General features: G+C 40.1%; 1 protein-coding gene across 2 annotated transcripts in view; it reads right to left on the bottom strand.

Annotated features, from left to right (window-relative positions):
- Positions 1-22,507, bottom strand: part of CATSPERB (cation channel sperm associated auxiliary subunit beta) — a 151,031-nt gene that overhangs the window by 46,401 nt on the left and 82,123 nt on the right. For both annotated transcript variants that reach the window (XM_082384479.1, XM_082384480.1), the window contains 2 exons: positions 8,408-8,562; positions 6,095-6,249 (listed from right to left, as the gene is read on the bottom strand). In XM_082384479.1, coding sequence (XP_082240605.1) covers positions 6,095-6,249; positions 8,408-8,562 — 310 coding nt within the window. The remainder of the gene's footprint in view (positions 1-6,094; positions 6,250-8,407; positions 8,563-22,507) is intronic.

The raw sequence follows: 22,507 nt of genomic DNA, 5'->3' as shown, positions 1-22,507 counted from the left end.
AAAGTACTATAATGCAAAAAAGCATTATAAATATAAAAATAATAATTAAATACCAATAAAATGTTCAACTCATCAAGAAGATGTAACAATTCTAAACTTATATGTATCAAAAACAGCCTAAAAATATATAAGGCAAAATTGACAGAACTACAAAAGAAACTAACAAATTCAATATCACATCAGAAAATTTTAACATAACTCAATAATTGATAGATCACACAGAAAAAAAATCAGTAAAGATACAGAAGATTGAAAAATCACAATTAACAAGATTAATCTAACAAATAAATACTAACATTGCACTCAACAATGTACGAAATGTATAAACATAGATAATACACAATGACCAAGATAGGTTTATTCCATGACTTCAAGTCTGGTTCAGCATTAAATCCATAATATATTTTACAACATTAAGTAAAAAGTTAAAGGAAACAAATCTATAGATATGCTCAATAGATATAGAAGAAACATTTAAAAACAAAAATAAAACACCTCTTGGGCTTCCCTGGTGGCGCAGTGGTTGAGAATCTGCCTGCCAATGCAGGGGACACGGGTTCGAGCCCTAGACTGGGAAGATCCCACATGCTGCGGAGCAACTGGGCCCGTGAGCCACAATTACTGAGCCTGCGCGTCTGGAGCCTGTGCTCCGCAACAAGAGAGGCCACGATAGTGAGAGGCCCACGCACCACGATGAAGAGTGGCCCCCGCTTGCCGCAACTGGAGAAAGCCCTCATACAGAAACGAAGACCCAACACAGCCATAAATAAATTAAATAAATAAATAAATAAAAATTAAAAAAAATAAAATAAAACACCTCTTAAACTGAAAAAAAGATAACTGTCTATAAATGAAAAAGAGTTTAAAAAATTTATGGAAAGGACAATACGTGATGGTGAAATGTTTAAAACATTCTTTTAAAAGTCAGGAACAAGGAAGCCTACTGTTATGGTCTGAATGTTTGTATCCCTCTAAAATTCCTATGTTGAAAACCTAAAGCCCAAAGTGATGGTATTCGGAGGTGAGGCTTTTGGGAGGCGATTTAGGTCATGAGGATGAAGGCTTTGTGAATCAGTTTAGTACCCTTATAAAAGGGGCTCCAGAGCAATCCCCTGCCCCCTTCAACTATGCGAGGACAGGGCAAGAAGTTGGCAGTCTACAACCAGAAGAGAGCCTGCACAGAACCCAACCATGCTGGCACCCTAATCTTAGGCTTCCAGTCTTCAGAACTATAAGAAACACATTCCTGTTGTTTATAAGCCACCCAGCCTTTGATATTTGATTATAGCGGCCTGAACGGACTGACACCAACTATCTTCATTTCTATTTAATGAGCTCCTAGATATTGTGACAGAAAAAAAAAATGTATAATATGCTAAGAAATGTTAAAGAAACAAATTATTTGCAGGTGATGTGATTATCTGCTTAGAAAAATATTTACCTCTACTCAGAAAATCCAAAAGAATATATAGAAAAAGTACTGGAATCATCAAAAGAATGTAGCAAATTTGAAATATTTAAGATTGCTGCACAAGGGCTTCCCTGGAGACACAGTGGTTGAGAATCCTCCTGCCAATGCAGGGGACACAGGTTTGAGCCCTGGTCCGGGAAGATACCACATGCCGCGGAGCAACTAAGCCCATACACCACAACTACTGAGCCCGTGTGCCGCAACTACTGAAGCCCGCACGCCTAGAGCTCATGCTCTCCAAGAGAAGCCACCACAATGAGAAGCCTGCGCACCACAATGAAGAGTAACCCTGCTCACCGCAATCAGAGAAAGCCCGTGCGCAGCAACGAAGACCCAATGCAGCCAAAAATAAATAAGCAAAATAATTAAAAAAAAAAAAAGATTGTTACACAAAAGTCAATTACAAGACATCTGCTTTTGCTTTCAATGCAGAAAGAAGCAACCCAACAAGAAACAAAACAGATAAATCACTAAGTCATCATTTTCCTTAAGTCATCAGATAAGTAAAGTCACAAGATAACCAACTAACCTGAAATCCAAGGGAATAAGCCATTCTGAGGAGAATCTGAACACAGGAACAGTCTCACTTATGGAAGAGCATGAGAGGGAGAAACAGTGCTGGCCACAAAAGAAGCAAGTAAGAAATAGCTAAAATTGTAAACAACTGTCAAAGGTCAAGTATGTGCTGGTATGTGAGTCTGGAAATGCTGGGGCACCTTTCAAAATGGAGTCTGCACTCACTTGCAAGCTCCTTCCCATGGGTTTCCCTGGACGCTCAGGAGAGAGACTGGGGCAGGGAATAGACCAGAGAGTCCCTGCTGGTGGTGCAGGCATCAAGGGAGTGCGGGAGCGGTCACTGTGGGGGGTGGGTGGGGAGGATGGGAGCAAGCATCACTCGCTTCCCTGAACCTTCTTCCATAAGAAGCAAAAGCCTTAAGCTACAGGAGGTTGGGCATTCAACACTTGCACACAGGCCTCAAAAGAGGTGATCCATGCTGGGGGGAAGTGCTTGGAGGGTGCTGGCACTGAAGCCCTGGCTCCTTCCCTCCCTCTTATCCCCTACTCAGCAGAAGCTTGAAGCTACTGAGAGAGAGGAAGCAAAGCCACCCATCACTGGGACACAGGCAAAGTCACATTATGGATAAGGGAAGCTAAAATAATAACTCTCTATCCTTATGGAGAGTCAGGGAGCTGTCTTGGGCCTAAAATTCTAGGAGAACAAATAGAGTTATCATGCTGCAAGAAGAATCAGGAATCTCCACCTAAGATCTAACTGCAGGTACAAGGCAGAATTTGGCCTCAAGAGGTAATTTTTATTAACAGGTTGTTATGCTTTTTTTTCTTAACGGAACTTGACAAGCTGAATCTAACATTTAAATGCAAGAACAAAGGCCAAGAAAATCCAAAAGGGGGTGCTATTCATAGGAGTTACCTGGTATTGTGATCTAGGGAAGGGCAAATACAGCAATGAAGGAGAAAAGAGACCGAGACAGATTGATGTACATGTGGAACTAGGATATATCACAGGGGTGACACTGCAGATCAGGGGCAAAGACGGGTCTTGTTTGCACAATTGGTTATCTATCTATATATAAAAAAGAAAGAAATCAGATCCCCACTTCATACTACACTCAACATCAATTCTAGACAGATTAAAAACTTAAAAATACAAAGCAAAAGTTAAAAACTACAAGACAAAATAGGAGAATAGCTAAATAGATTGTGGTATATTCATATGAGTGAATACAGACACATACATCAATACCAAATCATTTTTAAAGCATATGGGGTAATTTAAAAAGCATAAGGTTGGGACCTCCCCGGTGGCGCAGTGGTTGAGAGTCTGCCTGCCGATGCAGGGGACACGGGTTCGGGCCCTGGTCTGGGAAGATCCCACGTGCCGCAGAGCAACTGGGCCCGTGAGCCACAACTACTGAGCCTGCGCGTCTGGAGCCTGTGCTCCGCAACGAGAGGCCACGAGAGTGAGGCCCGCGCACCGCGATGAGGAGTGGCCCCCACTTGCCGCAACTGGAGAAAGCCCTCGCACAGAAACGAAGACCCAACACAGCCAAAAAAAAAAAAAAAAAAGCATAAGGTTGTATGAAAAAGGCAAGTCACAGGAAAAGGTATACATTGCTAAGTAATACATCTGGCAAAACTAAACAATATATTTTGATACACATATATGTTAAAGCTATAGAGAAACATTTCTTAAAATGTTTACACAAAATTCAAGATAATGTTTATTTCTGAGGAGGCAGAGTGTTGGGGCAGGGAAGAGGCAGCAGAGAAAAGGAAAGCTACACAGAAGCACAGCTGGAAGGGTGCAGGGGCCCCAAAAGAGGGGAAGACTTCCAGAGGCCCAGAGGTGACGGGGGCAGTTGTCTCCAGGGAGAAGTGTCACCCCCATCAGCAGACCTCTTGCCCCTTTATCTCACCTCCGTTTTCTCACCCAAACTCCGGAAGGGGCTGGAAACCATCAGCTATGAGGGAGCGGGGATATGAATCTAAAAATAATAAGAATGAGGAAATTCTCCACCTCCCCACATTCCAGGCTCCCCAGGCTGGGTCCGGCTAAAACTGGGGCTGGAAAACAAACTTAAACTGGATAAGGGTTTGAAGTTTCTTAAAACACTGGGCAGGAATGGAGTCATGTGGTAATTGACTGACTTAGACTTTTTTAAGCTAAGGAAATATTTATTTACTCTCTAAGGGAAAATCCATGGGACTTGCTGATACTTCATCTAGAGGTAGAAAGGAAATAGGTCCACAGAGGTGGTCTGAAGAGACAGGAGGAAAAAAAAGTTGATATCCAGCTGATTCAGTAAACAAATTATACATAATTGATCTGGTTATTCACCTAATTTGAAGCCTTCAATGCTTCCCCCTCCCTTAGAATAACACCCACATTCCCTACTGGGACTCAAAAGGCCCCACCTGACCTGGTCTCGAATGACTTTTCTCCTTGGTTCACAACACTGAAATCACTCTGGTTTTTCTTGGGTTTCTCAAGCACACATCATGTTCCTTTTGGCCTGGGGGCCTTTTCCACGCTGTGCTCTCAGGCTGGAACCTTCCCCCCACCCTATCCCCTTCCTTCATCCTCATTTTCCTGATCTCATCATAAGTGTCACTGCCTCTGGGAAACCTTCCAAGATCCTCCAGATAAGGGCTCAACCCCCAGGAACTCACTCTCTCAATGCTCCATGCTCCTCTGTTGCAGACTTACATCAACGGTAATTACACAACTGTCTATGTCCTGTGCTAGAATACAAGTTCCAGGAGTACATGGGTTTGAATGTCTTCCTCACTCTCTATCACAGCACCTTCCAGAGTGCCTTGCATGCAGTAAGTGTTAAATAACTACTTGTGGAAGAGAAGAATGAAGGGCTCACCCTGCTTCACCTCCTGACTATCTAGATATCTGCCTTTGGCCCACAGCTGACCTCATAACTTCCGGCTCCCACATCCTTGACCCTCCTGCTTGAAGTCCCACTTGCTTCCAGTTCCCTGATCCTGGCTCTTTGCTCCCATTTCCTTCCTCGGAGATGCTCATTCTCTAGTTTCTGTGCAAGTGGAACACAGTTATTGAATTTGATCTCAGAACATGCTATGCTGGTTTTCAAATATTCTGATCCTTTAGAGAATTATCATATGCTTTTAAAAATAATTAGGATATAAGAAATTGATATTAACGTTGAGATGATGTTAATCATATGTTAATTTTAAAGAGTGATTCTCTATGTTTTCTACAAGGACATACCTATGTAAACATGCACTAACTGATCTGGAATATCACACATCCAAAAGCTATCAAAAACAAATAGTTCTAGGTGATCACAGATACTTTTCTCAGAGGCTGAAGCTTCTACAGTCTTTGTGGAAGAAAACCCTAATGCCAGCATTTGCTATATTATGTTTGATTCTTGTCCCCATCTCTACCTCTGAGTGAGCTGTCCCGTAGAGCTGGAGTTGTTGGCTATGGGACAAGATCCGAGTTGACAGCCCAATGCATGTATAATAGATTTCAACCTGGTGGAACAGGGCTCACCACTTTGGAGATAGGTGAGTTTCTGGTAATCTGAAACTGTTTCTTTTCTGGTTGTTAGATGTGGGGGTGAGGGGTTATAGAATTTGTATTGTTTTTCAAAGAAAGATTTTAGGCCTTAAAGGCAGCTTTCAGGGTCCCTGGCTCTTGCCAACATCTTCAAAGTAAGCGTTCCTCAGAACTCTGCATACCTTGCCATGCAGTATTTCATGCAGAATGGCCTCCTCTACGTTAGATGTGCTTGTCTTTAGGACATATGACAACTGCCATGGGAGTGAACTCAGAGGATAAGCAGTATCCAGTGTAGCCCAGAAATTTTTGATACTCAGGACAACAAACACACATGTCTTTAGCTTGGCCAGATGGTGCTGATATAACCGGCCCCATGTTTCTCAAACTGGGGCATTGTGCAAGGCACCTTAGAGTCTATAAGTAAATGTATTTGGCCTTGCGAGGTGTCCAAAAAAGACTTACTCTCCTTGACTAGGAAAATTACTCCAAAAGATAGGCTCAAAATTTAGAATATCAATACTGGTGTGCAACCTAAGTAAAATGTGAAGATAATCAGTACCTACCTGGAGTGTATCAATTTTCCAAGGTGAATGTCGTTGAATTTCTTGGTGTATATACTTTCCTTCGGTTCATTCTCGGGCACATATGCATAAAAGATCATTTCATTTAAGGTGATATACTGTGGAGCAAGGACAGTCTCAAAGCCCATGTCAGGAGCCTGGAACACGAAAAAAGAAAATATTGAATTTAAACGAGCTTATATTTCCATTATGACAAAATGAAAATAAGATTTGCTTCCAGTTCACATCAAAACAATACTGCTTTGCTTTTCAATAGGAGGAATATTTCAACACATTCTGTCTGAATATCCACGCATGTGCAAGGGAAAACACACTTTTCTGTTGAGGAGGAGAAGAAATTCTGAGAAGTAAAGTTCAGTTTAAGATTCCCGTGAAGAAGGCTGCAGTGGGAGATGTGAATGTCTTGCCTTGTGTGTGTGGGAGGAGTCTGGAGGTGCAGATTCTAGAACTCAGTTCCTATTTGGAGTTTTCTATAAGCGAGGGGCAGGGAAGAACCTCTCGTCACTTGAGAGCTGCCCCCCCCCAATCTCACGCTGGTGACTCTGCACAGCTGCTGCTGAGTCCCCAACACTGGTGGTTCACAAGGCTTTCCCTCACTGTCCACACCGGCACCTTTGGACCAGATTTCTGACCCGCAGGTCTTCTTTCCAACACACCCTTCTCTGATCCTGCTCTTGTCCAGATTTGGGAACTTGCAGGGGTGAGAAGACAGGTAGGGACCAGCCCCCAAGGGGATGCTGGAGTTGCCCTTGATGCTATGACAGGAGGAGGGGTGGTAGATGGTACAGACTGGTTGGGACGCCACCATCAAGTAGTGCCTTCCAGACCCATTTTCTGTCATGCCTTTTCCTCTGGCCTCTAAAAGTTGGGAACCCACGGAGAAGAGAGAGTGGGAAATAGATGCCAGGAGAATACATGTGGGACTGAACAGATGGCTTAAGGAGTCTTGAAAATTACTGACAATGCTTTAAGAGTTCTGCATGACATTCTAGCCGGGGAGTGCCAAGAACATCCCATGAAAAGAATGTGCAAGTCCAGGGAAAGGCAGCAGAATGACTGAAAGCATAGGCCTTGGAACTTGCTGCCTGATTCGATGTCTGATTCCAGTGACTAACCAGTGATGTGTGTAATTTGGGGTGAATTATTTAGCCTCCCTGCACTTCACTTTCCTTATGGGTAAAATGAGGGTAAATAATTGTTATAAAGATTAAGTGCTCATGACAGTGCCTGGCACCTAGTCAGAGCCAAATAAGGTCTAGGGATCATTTGTATCCAGAGACAATACATGTATAGTTTGTTTTGGGAGAGGGAGGTCGTAATATTGAGTGTAAGTTCCTTGAACTCACTCGCCCTGAGTATAAAAACCCCCACTGGCTTTTGATTTTAATAATTTAAACTTTCACATAAGAGAACTAAGATATTTCCTACAAATTGTGAAGTTAGTGAAAATTGGGGTAACTGCTTTTATGGTTAGTGCTACCTTCCCGCTTGCGTGGTTTTATTTCTATGCAGAGCCACACAACAGAAGGGCAAATAAATACACAAGGAGTCACGTGATGGCATCTTACTGTCACTAGAAAGTTCCACTTTACTCTCTACAAATATCGCGTACAGACAGGGAAGTTAAAACACCATGTTCTGAACCGCAGTTAAAACTAGAGTCATCCTTGAGTCCTCCTTTATTCTGTTTCCTTTAAGCCAAAGAGCAGGTTTTATTAAGTCCCAGTCAAAAAATCTGTTTGATTCTTTGCTGATATGCTGATGAAAATTCATTATTAATTATTATTAATTCATGATTATGTGCCCTGTGATGAGTTCTTAGGCATATTCATAAGTGGCACATTATACATTAAAATTATTAGAAAAATCTGCATGAAGTATCTTCTGTGACACACATAACGCCTTTCTCTGTTAGCATTAGAAAAGGAAGAAACAAGGGGGGGCAGGGTTAATATGAAAGAAGAAAGGTCAAACATTGGGAAAAAACAGAACTCATGTTTCTTCAAGGTCAACCTTGAGAGGCAGAGAGTCAAACCCACCATGGACCTGGGTTGGATCTAGCTTAGAATATCTGGTGGCTTGCTGTGAAGACATTTATATGAAAATATCCTAGGTGGATGTAAATCTATATAGCTCTGTATGTGACTTGAAAGATTTTGGAGATGTTCCCTGATATATGGAGGTTTTTCCTTTAGTTAAATAGAGCAAAGAGCGTTAATAAGAGTTTGTAAGGAAAACACTTTCCCATTTCCACTTAAAACAAGACAAACTGTTTCAATGCATTATATCACTGACCTGTCCAAAAATACCTTTAGAATTTCCAAAGGCAGCAAGTGACCCACCAGCTTCAAAATGATCCGGAGTCAGTTTATGTATGAATCCCATGTGGTCATAGTATAATGTGAAAATTTTATCAGAAATAGATCCAATTTTACTATATCTTCCTAACCCTGTTAGGAAAGAAACAGACATCTCTTGATATTGGTACGATACAACTAGAGAACTTTAAAAACTATACCTTATGAAAACTCTATTTAAACTAAGAGGTGGGAGAAGGGCTCTGAGACTCCAGAATTAGCAAAATTCATGTTAGTCTTCGGTAAGTCCCTGGAAAGTCTTTTTCAAGTCCATTTCATTACAGAACCTGTTCGCTGAAGTAGGTGAAGGACAGAGTGAGGGGGTGTCTAGAGGTAGAGAGGAAAAGAGGTTAGCTCCTCCGGCAGTGGGTTTTCTTCCTAACACTGAAATCAGACTCCTGAGTAGGTAGAAGGCAGTGAGAAAATAACACTTGGGGAGGCAAGGGGGAATTATCAGTAGAGACCACTGGGTCATTAGCTATACTAGGATTAATATGTTGAACCAAACTTGGTGTTTTGCGTTTCTCTCGTGTCTTAGGGCAACACGTTGAGAGGAACTGGCAGTCATCTGGTGATGCAGCAACATTCACTGAACCAAACACTGATCCAGACAAAGAAAGTGTCCCCTCCCCTGGATGGAGGATGGAGACAGAGTGAACGCTGAGGTCTCAGGATGAGAAAGGTTGATTTCCACATCCCGCTCCCCACCAAGCTCCCTAATCCTCCCTAGTTTCTCCTGTCCTGACCCCTAAACACTGGAGTGCCCCAGGACTCAGTTCTTAGATATCTTCTATCATTATCTCTGGAGATCTCATCCAGTTCCAGGATTTTATTTTATTTTTTTAAATTAATTTTTATTGGAGGATAGTTGCTTTACAACGTTGTGTTAGTTTCTGCTGTACAGCAAAGTGAATCAGCTATACATATACATATATCCCCTCTTTTCCGGATTTCCTTCCCATTTAGGTCGCCACAGAGCACTGAGTAGAGTTCCCTGTGTATACAGGAGGTTCTCATTAGTTATCTATTCTATATGTAGTAGTATATATATGTCAATCCCAATTTCCCAATTCATCCCACCTCCCCTTCCCCCTTTGGTATCCATACATTTGTTTTCTATCTCTGTGTCTCTATTTCTGCTTTCAGGATTTTAAATCCATTTTTATGTGGATGATTCCCAAATTTAAACCTCCCATCTCATTCTCTTCCCTGAACTCCAGACTTATCTAACTGCCTAATGACATCTCCATATGCATGTCAGCCAAGCATCTCACACGGAACTCATCCCAAACTGAACTCCCAATCCTCTCATAAACCTCCTCCATCCTCAGCCTTCCTCATTCCCAGTAAGGGCAACTGTGTTATTCCTGCTCCTCAGTCCAACAACCATACAGCCGTTCTTAATTCCTCTCTTCCTCTCACACCCTGTGTCTAATCCATCAGCAAATCCTACTGACTTTAGCCTCAAAATACATATAGAACCCAGCCACTTCTCACCACAATCACCCTGGACAAGCCAATATATATATTTATTTATTGTGAGATTTATAACGAGGAATTAGCTCATGCAATTACGGAGGCTGAGAAGTTCTATGATCTGCTGTCTGTAAGGTAGAGAACCAAAGGCCCAAGCACCAGGGGAGCTGATGGTGTAACTCCCAGTTGAAGCCCAAAGACCTGAGAACTGGGCTTGTGGGGTGGGAGGGCCGGAGAAGACCAATGATGTCCGAGCTCAAGCTGGCGGGCAAGAAGCAAAAGGGGTGAATTCCTCTTGCCTCCACCTTTTTGTTCTACTTAGGCCCTCAAGAGACTGGATGATGTCCACCCATACTGAGGAGGACAGTCTATGGATTCAAATGTTAATCTCATTCAGATACACCCTCACAGACACACACACAAATAATGTTTAATCTGGGCACCCCTTGGCCCAGTCAAGTTGACACATAAAATCAACCATTACAGTTGTTAAGGTTCAATATGCCATATTTCATCTATAACCATAAGATACACTTTTTTTTTTCTTCACATTTTAACATCTTGGAAATGGAGATATTTTATAATTGATCTGTCTTATAATCATTGTCCACTAGGTGGCACTCACGCCATAATGGTCAATTGGCTACACATGTACGTATTATACTTTGTCTCCGCTATTTATACTGTCATCACTTTCCTGAATCACTGGTATAATACATGTTGAGTTTTAATGCTGCTTAAAATGCCTTAAAATATTACATTATAATCTGGTATTGAAACAAAATTATTATGGGTTCAGCAAGAGAGAAAAACAGAGCAGGGCATAGATTTATCAATAAGGCAAAAGTAGCTAAAGAATTACCACACTGCCACATTTTCTTGTAGAACAATCACCAAGTATTTTATAAGACCTAAGAACAAAGAAACCTACAAGTAGATGAAATTACATTATGTTTTACTATGGAGATACACATGAAATTATTGCCTTATCACACAGAACGCTGGGGAAATGTCAGCACAATCCATGCATCATCCACGATCACTGTTAAAACACTGTGTTAAAGTTTAATTGGAAGAGTTTTTCCTTTCTTTGTGTTAATAGAACAAAGTGTATCTTACACTCAATGAAGCTCACATTTGATGAAATATGTTTACAACATTCTTCTGTTGGTTTTGCATATGAACAACTAGTCGAGTTGGTTCTTAGGTAATATTTTTCTCTGAAAGTTCTTTAAAAGAATATGTGATATTCATTGTTGCAGCAGAAAAATCCAAGGCTGGCTTGATTTTTTGATGTGCTTTTTAAAATTTTTTTTTTTTTTTTGGCTGCGTTTGATCTTCATTGCTGTGCGTGGGCTTTCTATAGTTGTGGCGAGCGGAGGCTACTCTTTGTTTTGGTGTGCGGGCTTCTCATTGTGGTGGCTTCTCTTGTTGCAGAGCATGGGCTCAGTAGTTGTGGCTCACAGGCTCTAGAGCATGTGGGCTTCAGTAGTTGTGGCGCACGGGCTCTAGATCACGGGCTCAGTAGTTGTGGCACACGGGCTTAGTTGCTCAGCGGCATGTGGGATCTTCCCAGGCCAGGGCTCAAACCCGTGTCCCCTGCATTGGCAGGTGGATTCTTAACCACTGCACCACCAGGGAAGTCCCTGGCTTTACATTTTCTATTTCAAATAATTCAGAAGTGTTTTTGCTTTTATTATTGGTTTTGCTTTTAGTTAAAAAAAATTAATGTTTTATCAATTTTGGTTTCCTTTATTCTTCCTATTTTCAGTATTTATTCATCCATTCATTCATATCAGAGGGCTACAATGTGCCAGGAAGAGAAATACAGAGCCACCACCTTTGTTCATCACTGAAGATCCCTACCACTTGCAATTTCTCAATCTTTAGCATCTATATTTGTCATCCGAGATTCTTTCTAATTATCTATTCATTCTATATGTGGACATGTTTCTATAGTTCATATCTATAATTTGTAATAATTTATATTGTCAATTTAGTTTCATTTTTGGAGGTATTAAATATTTTTACTATTTTCAAAGTAATCTTGCTTAGTCTATTTTGACTTCTGTTTCATAATATGTGTTTATTCTCTATTTGCCCATTCCCCTGGATACATTCTCAGACTTCCTCTTCCTTATTCGGTGCACTGAAAGGCTCACCCCTATGTATTTCAATACTTCCACTCTTTTTCCAGCTGGCTTCTGAATGGGTTTGGCCAGTGAAGGGCACTAGCAGGAGATAAGAACAAGGGAAGGAAAGAGAAGTCTGTCTATCTGTCTATCTATCAATCTATCTATCATCTATTTATTTGCATTACCCCTTTAACTAAAGGGACTGTAATGGCTTTCCTCCATTGCTAGTCTCTGGATATTTTAATATTATTATTGGTTCCTTTAACTCTGTCCACCATTCTGCAAATAATTCCCTTATAAAGGCTCTTCAGGTGAAACACTTGAGTGGTATTAGGTTCTTGCCAGGATTATTACTGATACGGTATTTTTTTTTTTTTTACCAGACATGTCCCTAGAAACAGTATCAAAGTGGGATTCTGGGACTGAGTTGCTTATACATTTAAGGAATGCAAAGATGACTTCTTATGCCTGGCAGATATTGTGAACTGGCAATCCATACCAAGCAAGGGCAACACAATTACTCAAATTATATTGGACGGAGTAGGTCTGTGGAGGGCAAGACTTTAGGTGATCAAATGGGGTGGCTGTGCTTGATTACAATAACAATCATGGTTTTTAGCATGACTTATTGGATGTATTAGAAAGCTTACCAAAAAAAACAACAGTAACAACAACAAAACAACCAACTTATGACCTTGAATATCCAGCTCAAGGCCAGAGTAGAGAACCTGACAGCTGTATGGGGAAAAAGGAACCTTACCTCACCACACACAAAATTAGAAATTTTAAACAGACCTATATAAGCAATCTAAAACAATTAACCTCCTAGAAGAAAACAGGAGAATATCTTCATAAGTTTGGGATAGACAAAGATTTCTTTTCTTTTTTTTTTTTTTTTTTGACAAAGATTTCTTAAACAGGATATAAGAAGCAAGAAGCACTAACTATAAAGAAAAGGCTGAGAAATTGATCTGTTAAAAATTAATAATTTTGGACTTCCCTGGTGGCGTGGTGGTTGGGAGTCTGCCTGCTGGTGCAGGGGACGCGGGTTTAAGCCCTGGTCTGGGAAGATTCCACATGCTGCGGAGCAGCTTGGCCCGTGTGCTGCAACTACTGAGCCTGCACTCTAGAGCCCGGGAGCCACAACTACTGAGCCCGCATGACACAACTACTGAAGCCCGCACACCTAGAGCCCACGCTTCACAACAAGAGAAGCCACTGCAATGAGAAGCCCGAGCACCGCAACGAAGAGTAGCCCCTGCTTGATGCAACTAGAGAAAAGCCCATGTAGCCACGGAGACCCAATGCAGCCAAAAATAAATAAATAAATTTATTTTTTAAAAAATTAATAATTTTGTTCATCCAAAGACACCATGAAAAGAACAAAAATTACAAGCCACTAATTGGGAAAAGATGTTTGCAAATTATATTTCTAAAAAAGGCCTCATATCCATAATACATTAAAAACTCATAGGGGCTTCCCTGGTGGCGCAGTGGTTAAGAGTCCGCCTGCCAATGCCGGGGACACGGGTTCGAGCCCTGGTCTGGGAAGATCCCACATGCCGCGGAGCAACTGGGCCCGTGAGCCACAACTACTGAGCTTGCGCGTCTGGAGCCTGTGCTCCGCAACGAGAGGCCACGATAGTGAGAGGCCCGCGCACCGCGATGAAGAGTGGCCCCCGCTTGCCGCAACTGGAGAAAGCCCTCGCACAGAAACGAAGACCCGACACAGCCATAAATAAATAAATAAATAAATAAATAAATAAATAAACCCAAAGTTTAAAAAAAAAAATTTATAAAAACTCATAGAAATCAATAAGAAAAAAGGCAATCCAATAAAACTTGATTAAAAAGACTTGGAGAGATAATTTACAAAAAAAGATACAAAGGTTGGCCAGTGAGGGACTTCCCTGGTGGCGCAGTGGTTAAGAATCCGCCTGCCAATGCAGGGGACATGGGTTCGATCCCTGGTCTGGGAAGATCCCACATGCCGCGGAGCAACTAAGCCTGTGTGCCACAACTACTGAGCCTGTACTCTAGAGCCCGTGAGCCACAACTACTGAGCCCACGTGCCACAACTACTGAAGACTGCATGCCCTAGAGCCCGAGCAGTGCAACTACTGAAGCTTGCGTGCTGCAACTACTGAAGCCCCCACGCCTAGAGCCCATGCTCCGCAACAAGAGAAGCCACTGCAATGAGAAGCCCGAGCACCGCAACGAAGAGTAGCCCCCACTCGCCACAACTAGAGAAAGCCCACACGTAGCAACGAAGACCCAATGCAGACAAAAAATAAATAAAATTTTAAAAAAAAGATTGGCCAGTGAACATGTGAAAATGTGCTCAACATTATTATTCATGGAAGCTAAATCTTCAGTGAGATACCATTGCATGCTCACCATAATGGCTAACTATTAAAAAGACAATACTAAGTGTTGACCAGAAGAGGGAGCAACTGGAATTCCTTCATATTGCTGGTGGGACAGTAAATTGATAAAATCATGTTGGAAAAATGTTGGCAGCACTTAATATTTTTTCTCACAAAAAGCTAAACAAACATATACTTTATGATGTAGTAATTCCATTCCGACATTTATACCCAACAGAAATGAAAGCTCTGTCTAGCAAAAGACTTATACAAGAATGTTCATAACTGCTTTATTCATAATAGGCTCCAAATGGAAGCAACTCAAATACCTACCAGCAGTGGAATGGATAAATAAATTGTTGTATATTCAGACCATGGAGGACCACGCAGCAGTGAAAAAGAGCAAATTACTAATACTTGTGACAATATGGAGGAATCTCAAAGTCATAATATTGACTGGAAAAAGTCAGACATAAAATATATACCACATAATTCTATTTATATGAAGTTTGCAACCAGACAAAACTAATCTATGGTATTAGAAGTCAGGATAATGGCTACCCTTAGAGGTATACTGACAAGAAAGGGCATGTGGGACCCTTCCAGAGTACTGGGAATGTTCCATAGCTTGCTCTACTTTCCAGCCCCTCCCAATGATACCAATAGTTATTTTTGTTTATTTCACAGTCACAGGATGCCTGATTGTCAGAATTCTAAATGCTACTACTGCACACCTGCTGTCTCAACAAATGATTCAGACAAATTAACCACAAGATTAACCTTGATACCAACATAAATTGAACAAAATTTTATTGGCAGAAACGAGAATAAATAAACATTGTGGGGAAGATCTGAGGGAATAGAATCAGAATTTTGTGCTCTCTCCTTATCCTTGAATAAGGAAGGACCATTGAGGAGATTTTATGATGGTAAAACTGTCCCTGCTGGTGAGCATCAAGGACACAGGATCGAGGCCTTAGAAACCATGCTTTATGAAGTCATATCAGAAACCTTTAGAAAGCTTGTTGTTTAGAATCATATCATAGACTTACAAGATCAGAAGAACCTGGTTTTAAGCTTGGACAGTCAAGAATGCTGGCAATGTTAAAAACAAAGAAACAAACAAAAACCCCCAGACTCATTCTTGTCTTGGAGACAATTAGTACATTTCCTACTCTGGTTATACCTAATCAGGTATCTCCAAGTTTACCCCAATCTCCAAACTTACCCAATGATCTATAAAAGTGTACTTGAACATTGGGAGATCTACCTTTGGGGGGACTGTATTTCTTTTTTTTTTTTTAAACCTTTATTGGAATATAATTGCTTTACAATGTTGTGTTAGTTTCTGCTGTACAACAAAGTGAATCAGCTATATGTATACATACATCCCCATATCCCCTCCCTTGTAAGCCTCCCTCCCACCCTCCCCACCCCACCCCTCTAGGTCATCACAAAGCATCGAGCTGATCTCCCTGTGCTATGCAGTAGCTTCCTACTAGGGGAAGGGGAAGCTGGGATGAAGTGAGAAAATAGCATTGACATATATACACTACCAAATGTAAAATGGATGGCTAGTAGGAGACTAGTATTGAAGGTAGATCTTCCTTGTCTATTAAGTTATTGAATTTCAGCATTGTTTGTTTTTACAATTGGTAGTTTTATTATCTCATGAACACCTGAAAAAATGAACCCTAAAATGTATGAAAAATATAAACCTCTCTGAAGAAGACATTAAGAGTAAAGCTTCATGTTCATGAATTAGGCAATGGTTTCTTAGATAAGACAGCAAAATCACAAACAACAAAAGGAAAAAGAGATTGGACTTGATGAAAATTTAAAACGTTTGTGCCACAAAAAACACCATCAGGAACGTAAAAAACCCATAGAATGAGAGAAAATACATGCAAATCATATATCTCTTAAGGGACTTACATTCAGAATATATAAAGTACTTTTATAACTCATCAATAAAAAAACAATTAACTCAATTTTAAATGGGCAAAGGATTTGAATAAGTATTTCTCCAAAGAAGATATATTAGTGGCCAATAAACACATGGACAGATTTTTAATATCATTAGTCATTAGAGAAATGCAAATCAAAACCACGAGATACAATTTCCCATCCACTACAGTAACTAAAATTTTAAAAAGACAGATAATAATAAGTGTTGGTGAGGATGTAGAGAAATAATCCTCATACATTGCTGGTGGGAATGTAAAATGGTACAGCCATAGTTTGACAGTTCTTCAAAATGTTAAACATAGAGTTACCATATGACCTAGCAATGAGAATCCTAAGTATATACCCAAAAGAACTGAAAGCATATGTCTACACAAAACTTGTACACAGATGTTCATAATAGTATTATTCATAATAGCCAAAAAAGTGTAAAAAACATCAAATGTCCATCAACCCAAATATCCTGATGAATGGATAAACAAAATGTGCCAAATCCATACAATAAAATATTATTCATCCATAAAAAGGAATGAAGTACTGATATACGCTACAACATGGATGAAACTTGAAGACATTACATTAAATCAATAAGTCAGTCACAAAAGGACAAATACTGTATGATTCTACTTATATGGGGTATCTAGAGTGGTCAGATTCAGAGAGACAGAAAGTAGTTGCCTGGGGCTGGAGGGAAGAGAAATGGCGAGTTATTGTTTAATGGCTATGGAGTTTAAGTTTAGAAAGATGGAAACATTCTGGAGGGAGATGGATGGTGATGATGGTTGCACAACAATGTGAATATACCTAATGCTACTGAGCCATACCCTTAAAAGAAATTAAAATGTTAAAGTCTGTGTTGTGTATATTTTAACAAATAAATAAATTGGAGTAAACAAAACCACCAGCAGGAATCAAGAAAAAAAAAAAAAAGAACCATATTATGCCAAAATGTAGAAAAGTATGAGCTAAGGAAAGGAAGAGAAAATTCTGATGTAACAGGTCACACTACTCTATGTCTAACCCTTTAAAGCAATATAGAGAGAAGGAAGGTAAATCAACAAAATCCTGAGGACTCTCAGTAATATCCTCCTAAGGAGACAGAGGTTGACAGTGGATGAGATGGTTTCCAAAGGAGAAGTAAAGGGAAAAACCAGCCCTCTTAAGTGAAGTCAGGTTCACCACCTTCCAAGGTCCTTTACTGAGTTGAGAGAATGAATCAAGTGCTACCTAGATGAGGTGAAGCAAACAGTCTCAAGAATAATTTACCCACATTGCATCAGAGCAAATTGAAGATCTACCAGTGCTGCACACTTTAGTGATGAACCAGAGAAAAAGAGGAGGAGGAGGAATAGAAGGAGGAGAAGATGTGAAGGAGGAAAGGGGTAAAGAAGAAGGTAGAATAGGGGAGGGAAGGGGACAGGAAAAGGCAGAATAGGAAGGCACTGATAGCATATAAGAGATATAAAGAATCCAGTCATACAAAACATATCCCAAGATAAGGTAAAATTTCCTCTGTATTTTGCATCAAAAGACTTTAATGAATTAATAGATTCAACAAGACAAGATCTCAAAGCCTCAATAACTGAATGACAACATGAAAAGGCAGATCACAGAGATAAAGAAATAAATTGAAAGCCATGTCCCTTTATCATTCTAGGCTCCAAGACAGGTTGACAAAATTTAACTGTGTTGGAAGGGGGGAGGCATCTGTCAATAAGGTCAATCAGTATGAATTTTTCCTTTCAACTGTGCAAACTGAGAGGAGCTATGTAGGCTTGATCAATGACATCACAAAATTACCAAACCAAGTAAATGGAGAGCCATATATCATTTACCCAACTCCACCTCTTACAAGCTGTGTGACTTTATTTTTTTTATTTTTATAAATTTATTTATTTATTTATTTATGGCTGCATTGGGTCTTCATTGCTGCACATGGGCTTTCTCTAGTTGCGGTGAGCGGGGGCTACTCTTCATTGCAGTGTGCGGGCTTCTCACTGCGGTGGTTTCCCGTTGCAGAGCATGGGCTCTAGGCACATGGGCTTCAGTAGTTGTGGCTCGTGGGCTCTAGAGCACAGGCTCAGTAGTTGTGGCACACAAGCTTAGTTGCTCCGTGACATGTGGGATCTTCCCGGACCAGGGCTCGAACCCATGTCCCCTGCATTGGCAAGCAGATTCTTAACCACTGCACCACCAGGGAAGCCCAAGCTGTGTGAGTTTAATCGTATCAATTTAAACTGTAAAAGTAATTTAACATTACCTATTCCAACTTGGTTGTTGTGAATATTAAATGAGATGATATTTGTAACATGCTGAGTACAACTATAGTAGCTCACTGAGTGGGAGCTATTATTATTTGTCTTTGGGGAGAGTAAAAAAAAAATCACTGAAATTGTAAATGAGAATAAAGCATGATGTTTCAGAGTCCCCCTGCTTTAGGGTTGTTCATAGGATCCTATTTTTGTGGATCCTAAAAATCCATCATCACCACCCCACCCCCTGCCAGAGGATTCTGGGAAGATGGTAGAGTGGGATGCACTAGGAATCTCTCTCCCCACTTGGACAACAATTGCACTGGAAGAATCTATCTGATGTAATTGTTTGGGAACTCTGGAGTCTATTGAAGGCTTGCAACTTCCGGAGGAAGACTTGGGTAGTAAATTGCGGTTAATTTCAGCCCTTAGCACAGTAGAAGCTACCCACCCCCCCCCAGCCTCAGGGCAGGCAGTTATGCATGTGTTCCTGGGGCAGTTGCACACAGCTTGCAGGAGCCAGTGTGGGCAAAAAGGACCTTGTCCTCCAAATATTGGGGATCTGTGCTCTGTTTGCTGATTGCAGCTTCTTATCACAGAGGTGCAGACAAAAAGGAGGGTGGCCATTCTTGTTGCACCTCTTTCAGTGTTGCAAGTCCACTCCCCACTGGCTGAAATGACTTCCAGGGAATTTAAAGGTCTGGGCCCTTCCCCCTTATCTACCCCTTCATTTGTCTCTTTTTTCCCTTTTGGGAATGAGACATTAAAGACTAGGACATTTGAGGTATTATCAAAAAGACAAGAGGTAACAAGTGTTGGTGAAGATGTGGAGAAAAGAGAACACTGTTGGTGGGAATGTAAATTGGTGCAGCCACTGTGGAAAACAGTGTGAAGACTCCACAAAAATTAAAAATAAAACTACCATATGATCCAGTGATTCAACTTTTGGGTATATATCCAAAGGAAATGAAATCACTATCTCAAAGAGATATCTGCATCCCCATTTTCATTGCAGCATTATTCAGAATAATCAAGACAGAAAAACAACCTAAGTGTTCACCAACAGATGAATGGATAAAGAAAATGTGGTATATATACACAATAGAATATTATTTGGCCATTAAAAAGAAGGAAACCCTGCCATTTGCAACAATGGATGAAACAGAGGGCATTATGCTAAGTGAAATAAGTCAGAGAAAGACAAATACTGTATGACCTCACTTATATGTAGAATCTATAAAAAAGTCAAACTAATAGAAATTGAGAGCAGAATGGTGGTTGCCAGGGGTGTGGTGGCAGGGGAATGGGGAGGGGGTAATTGGTAAAGGTGGTTGAAGGGGACAAATTTCCAATTATAAGATGAATAAGTTCTGAGGATACAACATACAGTACAGTGACATAGTTAACAATACTATACATATATTTGAAAGTTGCTAGGAGGGTAAGTCTAAAAAGTTCTCATCACACAAAAAATTATAACTATGTAAGATGACTGATGTGTTAACTAACCTTATTGTGATAATCGTTTTGCAATATATACATATATCAAATCATTATACTGTACATCTTAAACTTACACAATATTATGTCAATTATATCTCAGTAAAGCTGGGGAGAAAGACTAGGACATTCAAAAGCAACTGCATACACAAGGAAAATTTAGAAACTGACCACATACACTTGGGGAAAGGTACAGCCTCAGGAAAGACCTAAGAAGATCTCGCGTTTACATCTCAGGCTAATCCTTGGCACAGAGACAGCCCACAACAATAAAAAAACAAAAACATTAACAACAAAAAAGCAAACCCTGGGGAAGGGGGAGAATCTGATTTCCATATCTACTATATTATTAGATTCAAATGTCCAGTATTCAACAAAAAAATCACAAGGCATACAAAGAAACAGAAAATATAGCCCATTCAAAGGAAAAAATTAAATCAACAGAAATGTTCCATCTTAAAGATGTTCAAAAAACTAAAGGAAGATGTGGAAAAAGTCAAGAAAATAATATATGAACAAAATGGAAATATCAACAAAGAGACAGAAAAACTAAAAGAACCAAAGAGAAATCCTACAGATGAAAAAGCACAATAATTGAAATTAAAAATTTGCTAGAGGGATTGAAAGGTAGAAGAAAGAATCAGTTAATTTGAAAACAGGACAATGAAAATTAGCGAGTCTGAGGAACAGAAAGAAAAACCACTGAAGCAAAGTGAATAATGGTTTGTAACTGTACTTGTGTTTTCTATATGATTTAAGAGACTAATACATTTAAAGAAAAAAATGATTAATATGAAAGCTAGTATTACTTACTGTTAACTTGGGTTTGTAACTCCAAATCTCGTTTTCTACATAATTTAGGAGACTGATGCATTTAAAAGAATTACTAATTTATGTTTGGAGGCACACAATGTATAATGATGTAATTCTGTGACATCAACAGCTGAAACAACAGTAGTTGGAGACTTCAATACCCCACTCACAATTATGGACAGAACACCGGACAGAAGACAGGTAAGGACATCAAGTACTTAAACAGTGCAGTAAACCAACTGGATATAATAGACATACACAGAACATTCCACCCAACAACAGTACATACACTTCTCAAGGGCATATGGAACAATTTCCAGGACAGACCATATGTTATGCCACAAATTAAGTTTCAATAGACTTAAAAAGATAAATATCACACAAAGTATCTCCTCTGATCACAAGGAGATGAAGTTAAAAATTAATAACAAAGAAAACTGGAAAATTCACAAAATTCTGGAAACTAAACAACACTCATTTAAACTAGCAACCTACCAAAGAAGAAATCACAAGGGAAATTGTAAAATACCTACAGACAAATGAAAATGAAAATACAACATACTGAAACTTATGGGATGAAGTGAAAGTGGTGCTAAGGGGGAGATTTATTACTCTAAATATTTACATTAAAAATAAGGAAGAAATGAGTGAAGGGAGCCAAAAAGTATGAACTTCCAACTATAAAATAAATAAGCCATGGAGATGTACAGGAATACCTAGGAGATACTGCAAGTTTGTTTCTAGGCCAACACAATAAAGCAAATATTGCAATAAAGCAAGTCACATGAATTTTTTGGCTTCCCAGTGTATATAAAAGTTACGGTTAGGGCTTCCTTCGTGGTGCAGTGGTTAAGAATCCGCCTGCTAAGGCAGGGGACATGGGTTCGAGCCCTGGTCCGGGAAGATCCCACATGCCGCGGAGCAACTAAGCCTGTGCACCACAACTACTGAGCCTGTGCTCTAGAGCCCGCGAGCCACAACTACTGAGCCCACGTGCCACAACTACTGAAGCACGCATGCCTAGAGCCTGTGCTCCGCAACAAGAGAAGCCACCGCAATGAGAAGCCCGTGCACCACAACAGAGAGTAGCCCCCGCTCACCGCAACTAGAGAAAAAGCCCATGCCCAGCAACGAAGACCCAACACAGCCAAAAATAAATAAATAATAAATAAATTTATTAAAAAAAAAGTTACGTTTACACTAGACTGTAGTCTATTAAGGGTGGAATAGTATTATGCCTCTAAAACAATGTATATAGCTTAATTTAAAAATACTTTATCACTGAAAAATGCTAACCATCATCTGAAAATGGATGGTTGCTACAAACCTTCAATTTGTTAAAAAAAAAACAATATCTGCAAAGTGCAATAAAGCTAAGCACAATAAAATTACATATACCTGTAATGTACAGCATGGTTACTATAGTTAATAATACTGTATTACATATGTGAAAGTTGCTCAGAGAGTAGATCTTAAAGTTCTCATGACAAGAAAAAAAAATTCGTAACTATGTATGGTGATGGATGTTAAC

Source organism: Balaenoptera borealis (genome assembly GCF_965194805.1).
Source record: "Balaenoptera borealis genome assembly, chromosome: 3".
Lineage (NCBI taxonomy): Eukaryota > Metazoa > Chordata > Mammalia > Artiodactyla > Balaenopteridae > Balaenoptera > Balaenoptera borealis.
This window is presented reverse-complemented; position numbering and strand designations above follow the sequence as displayed.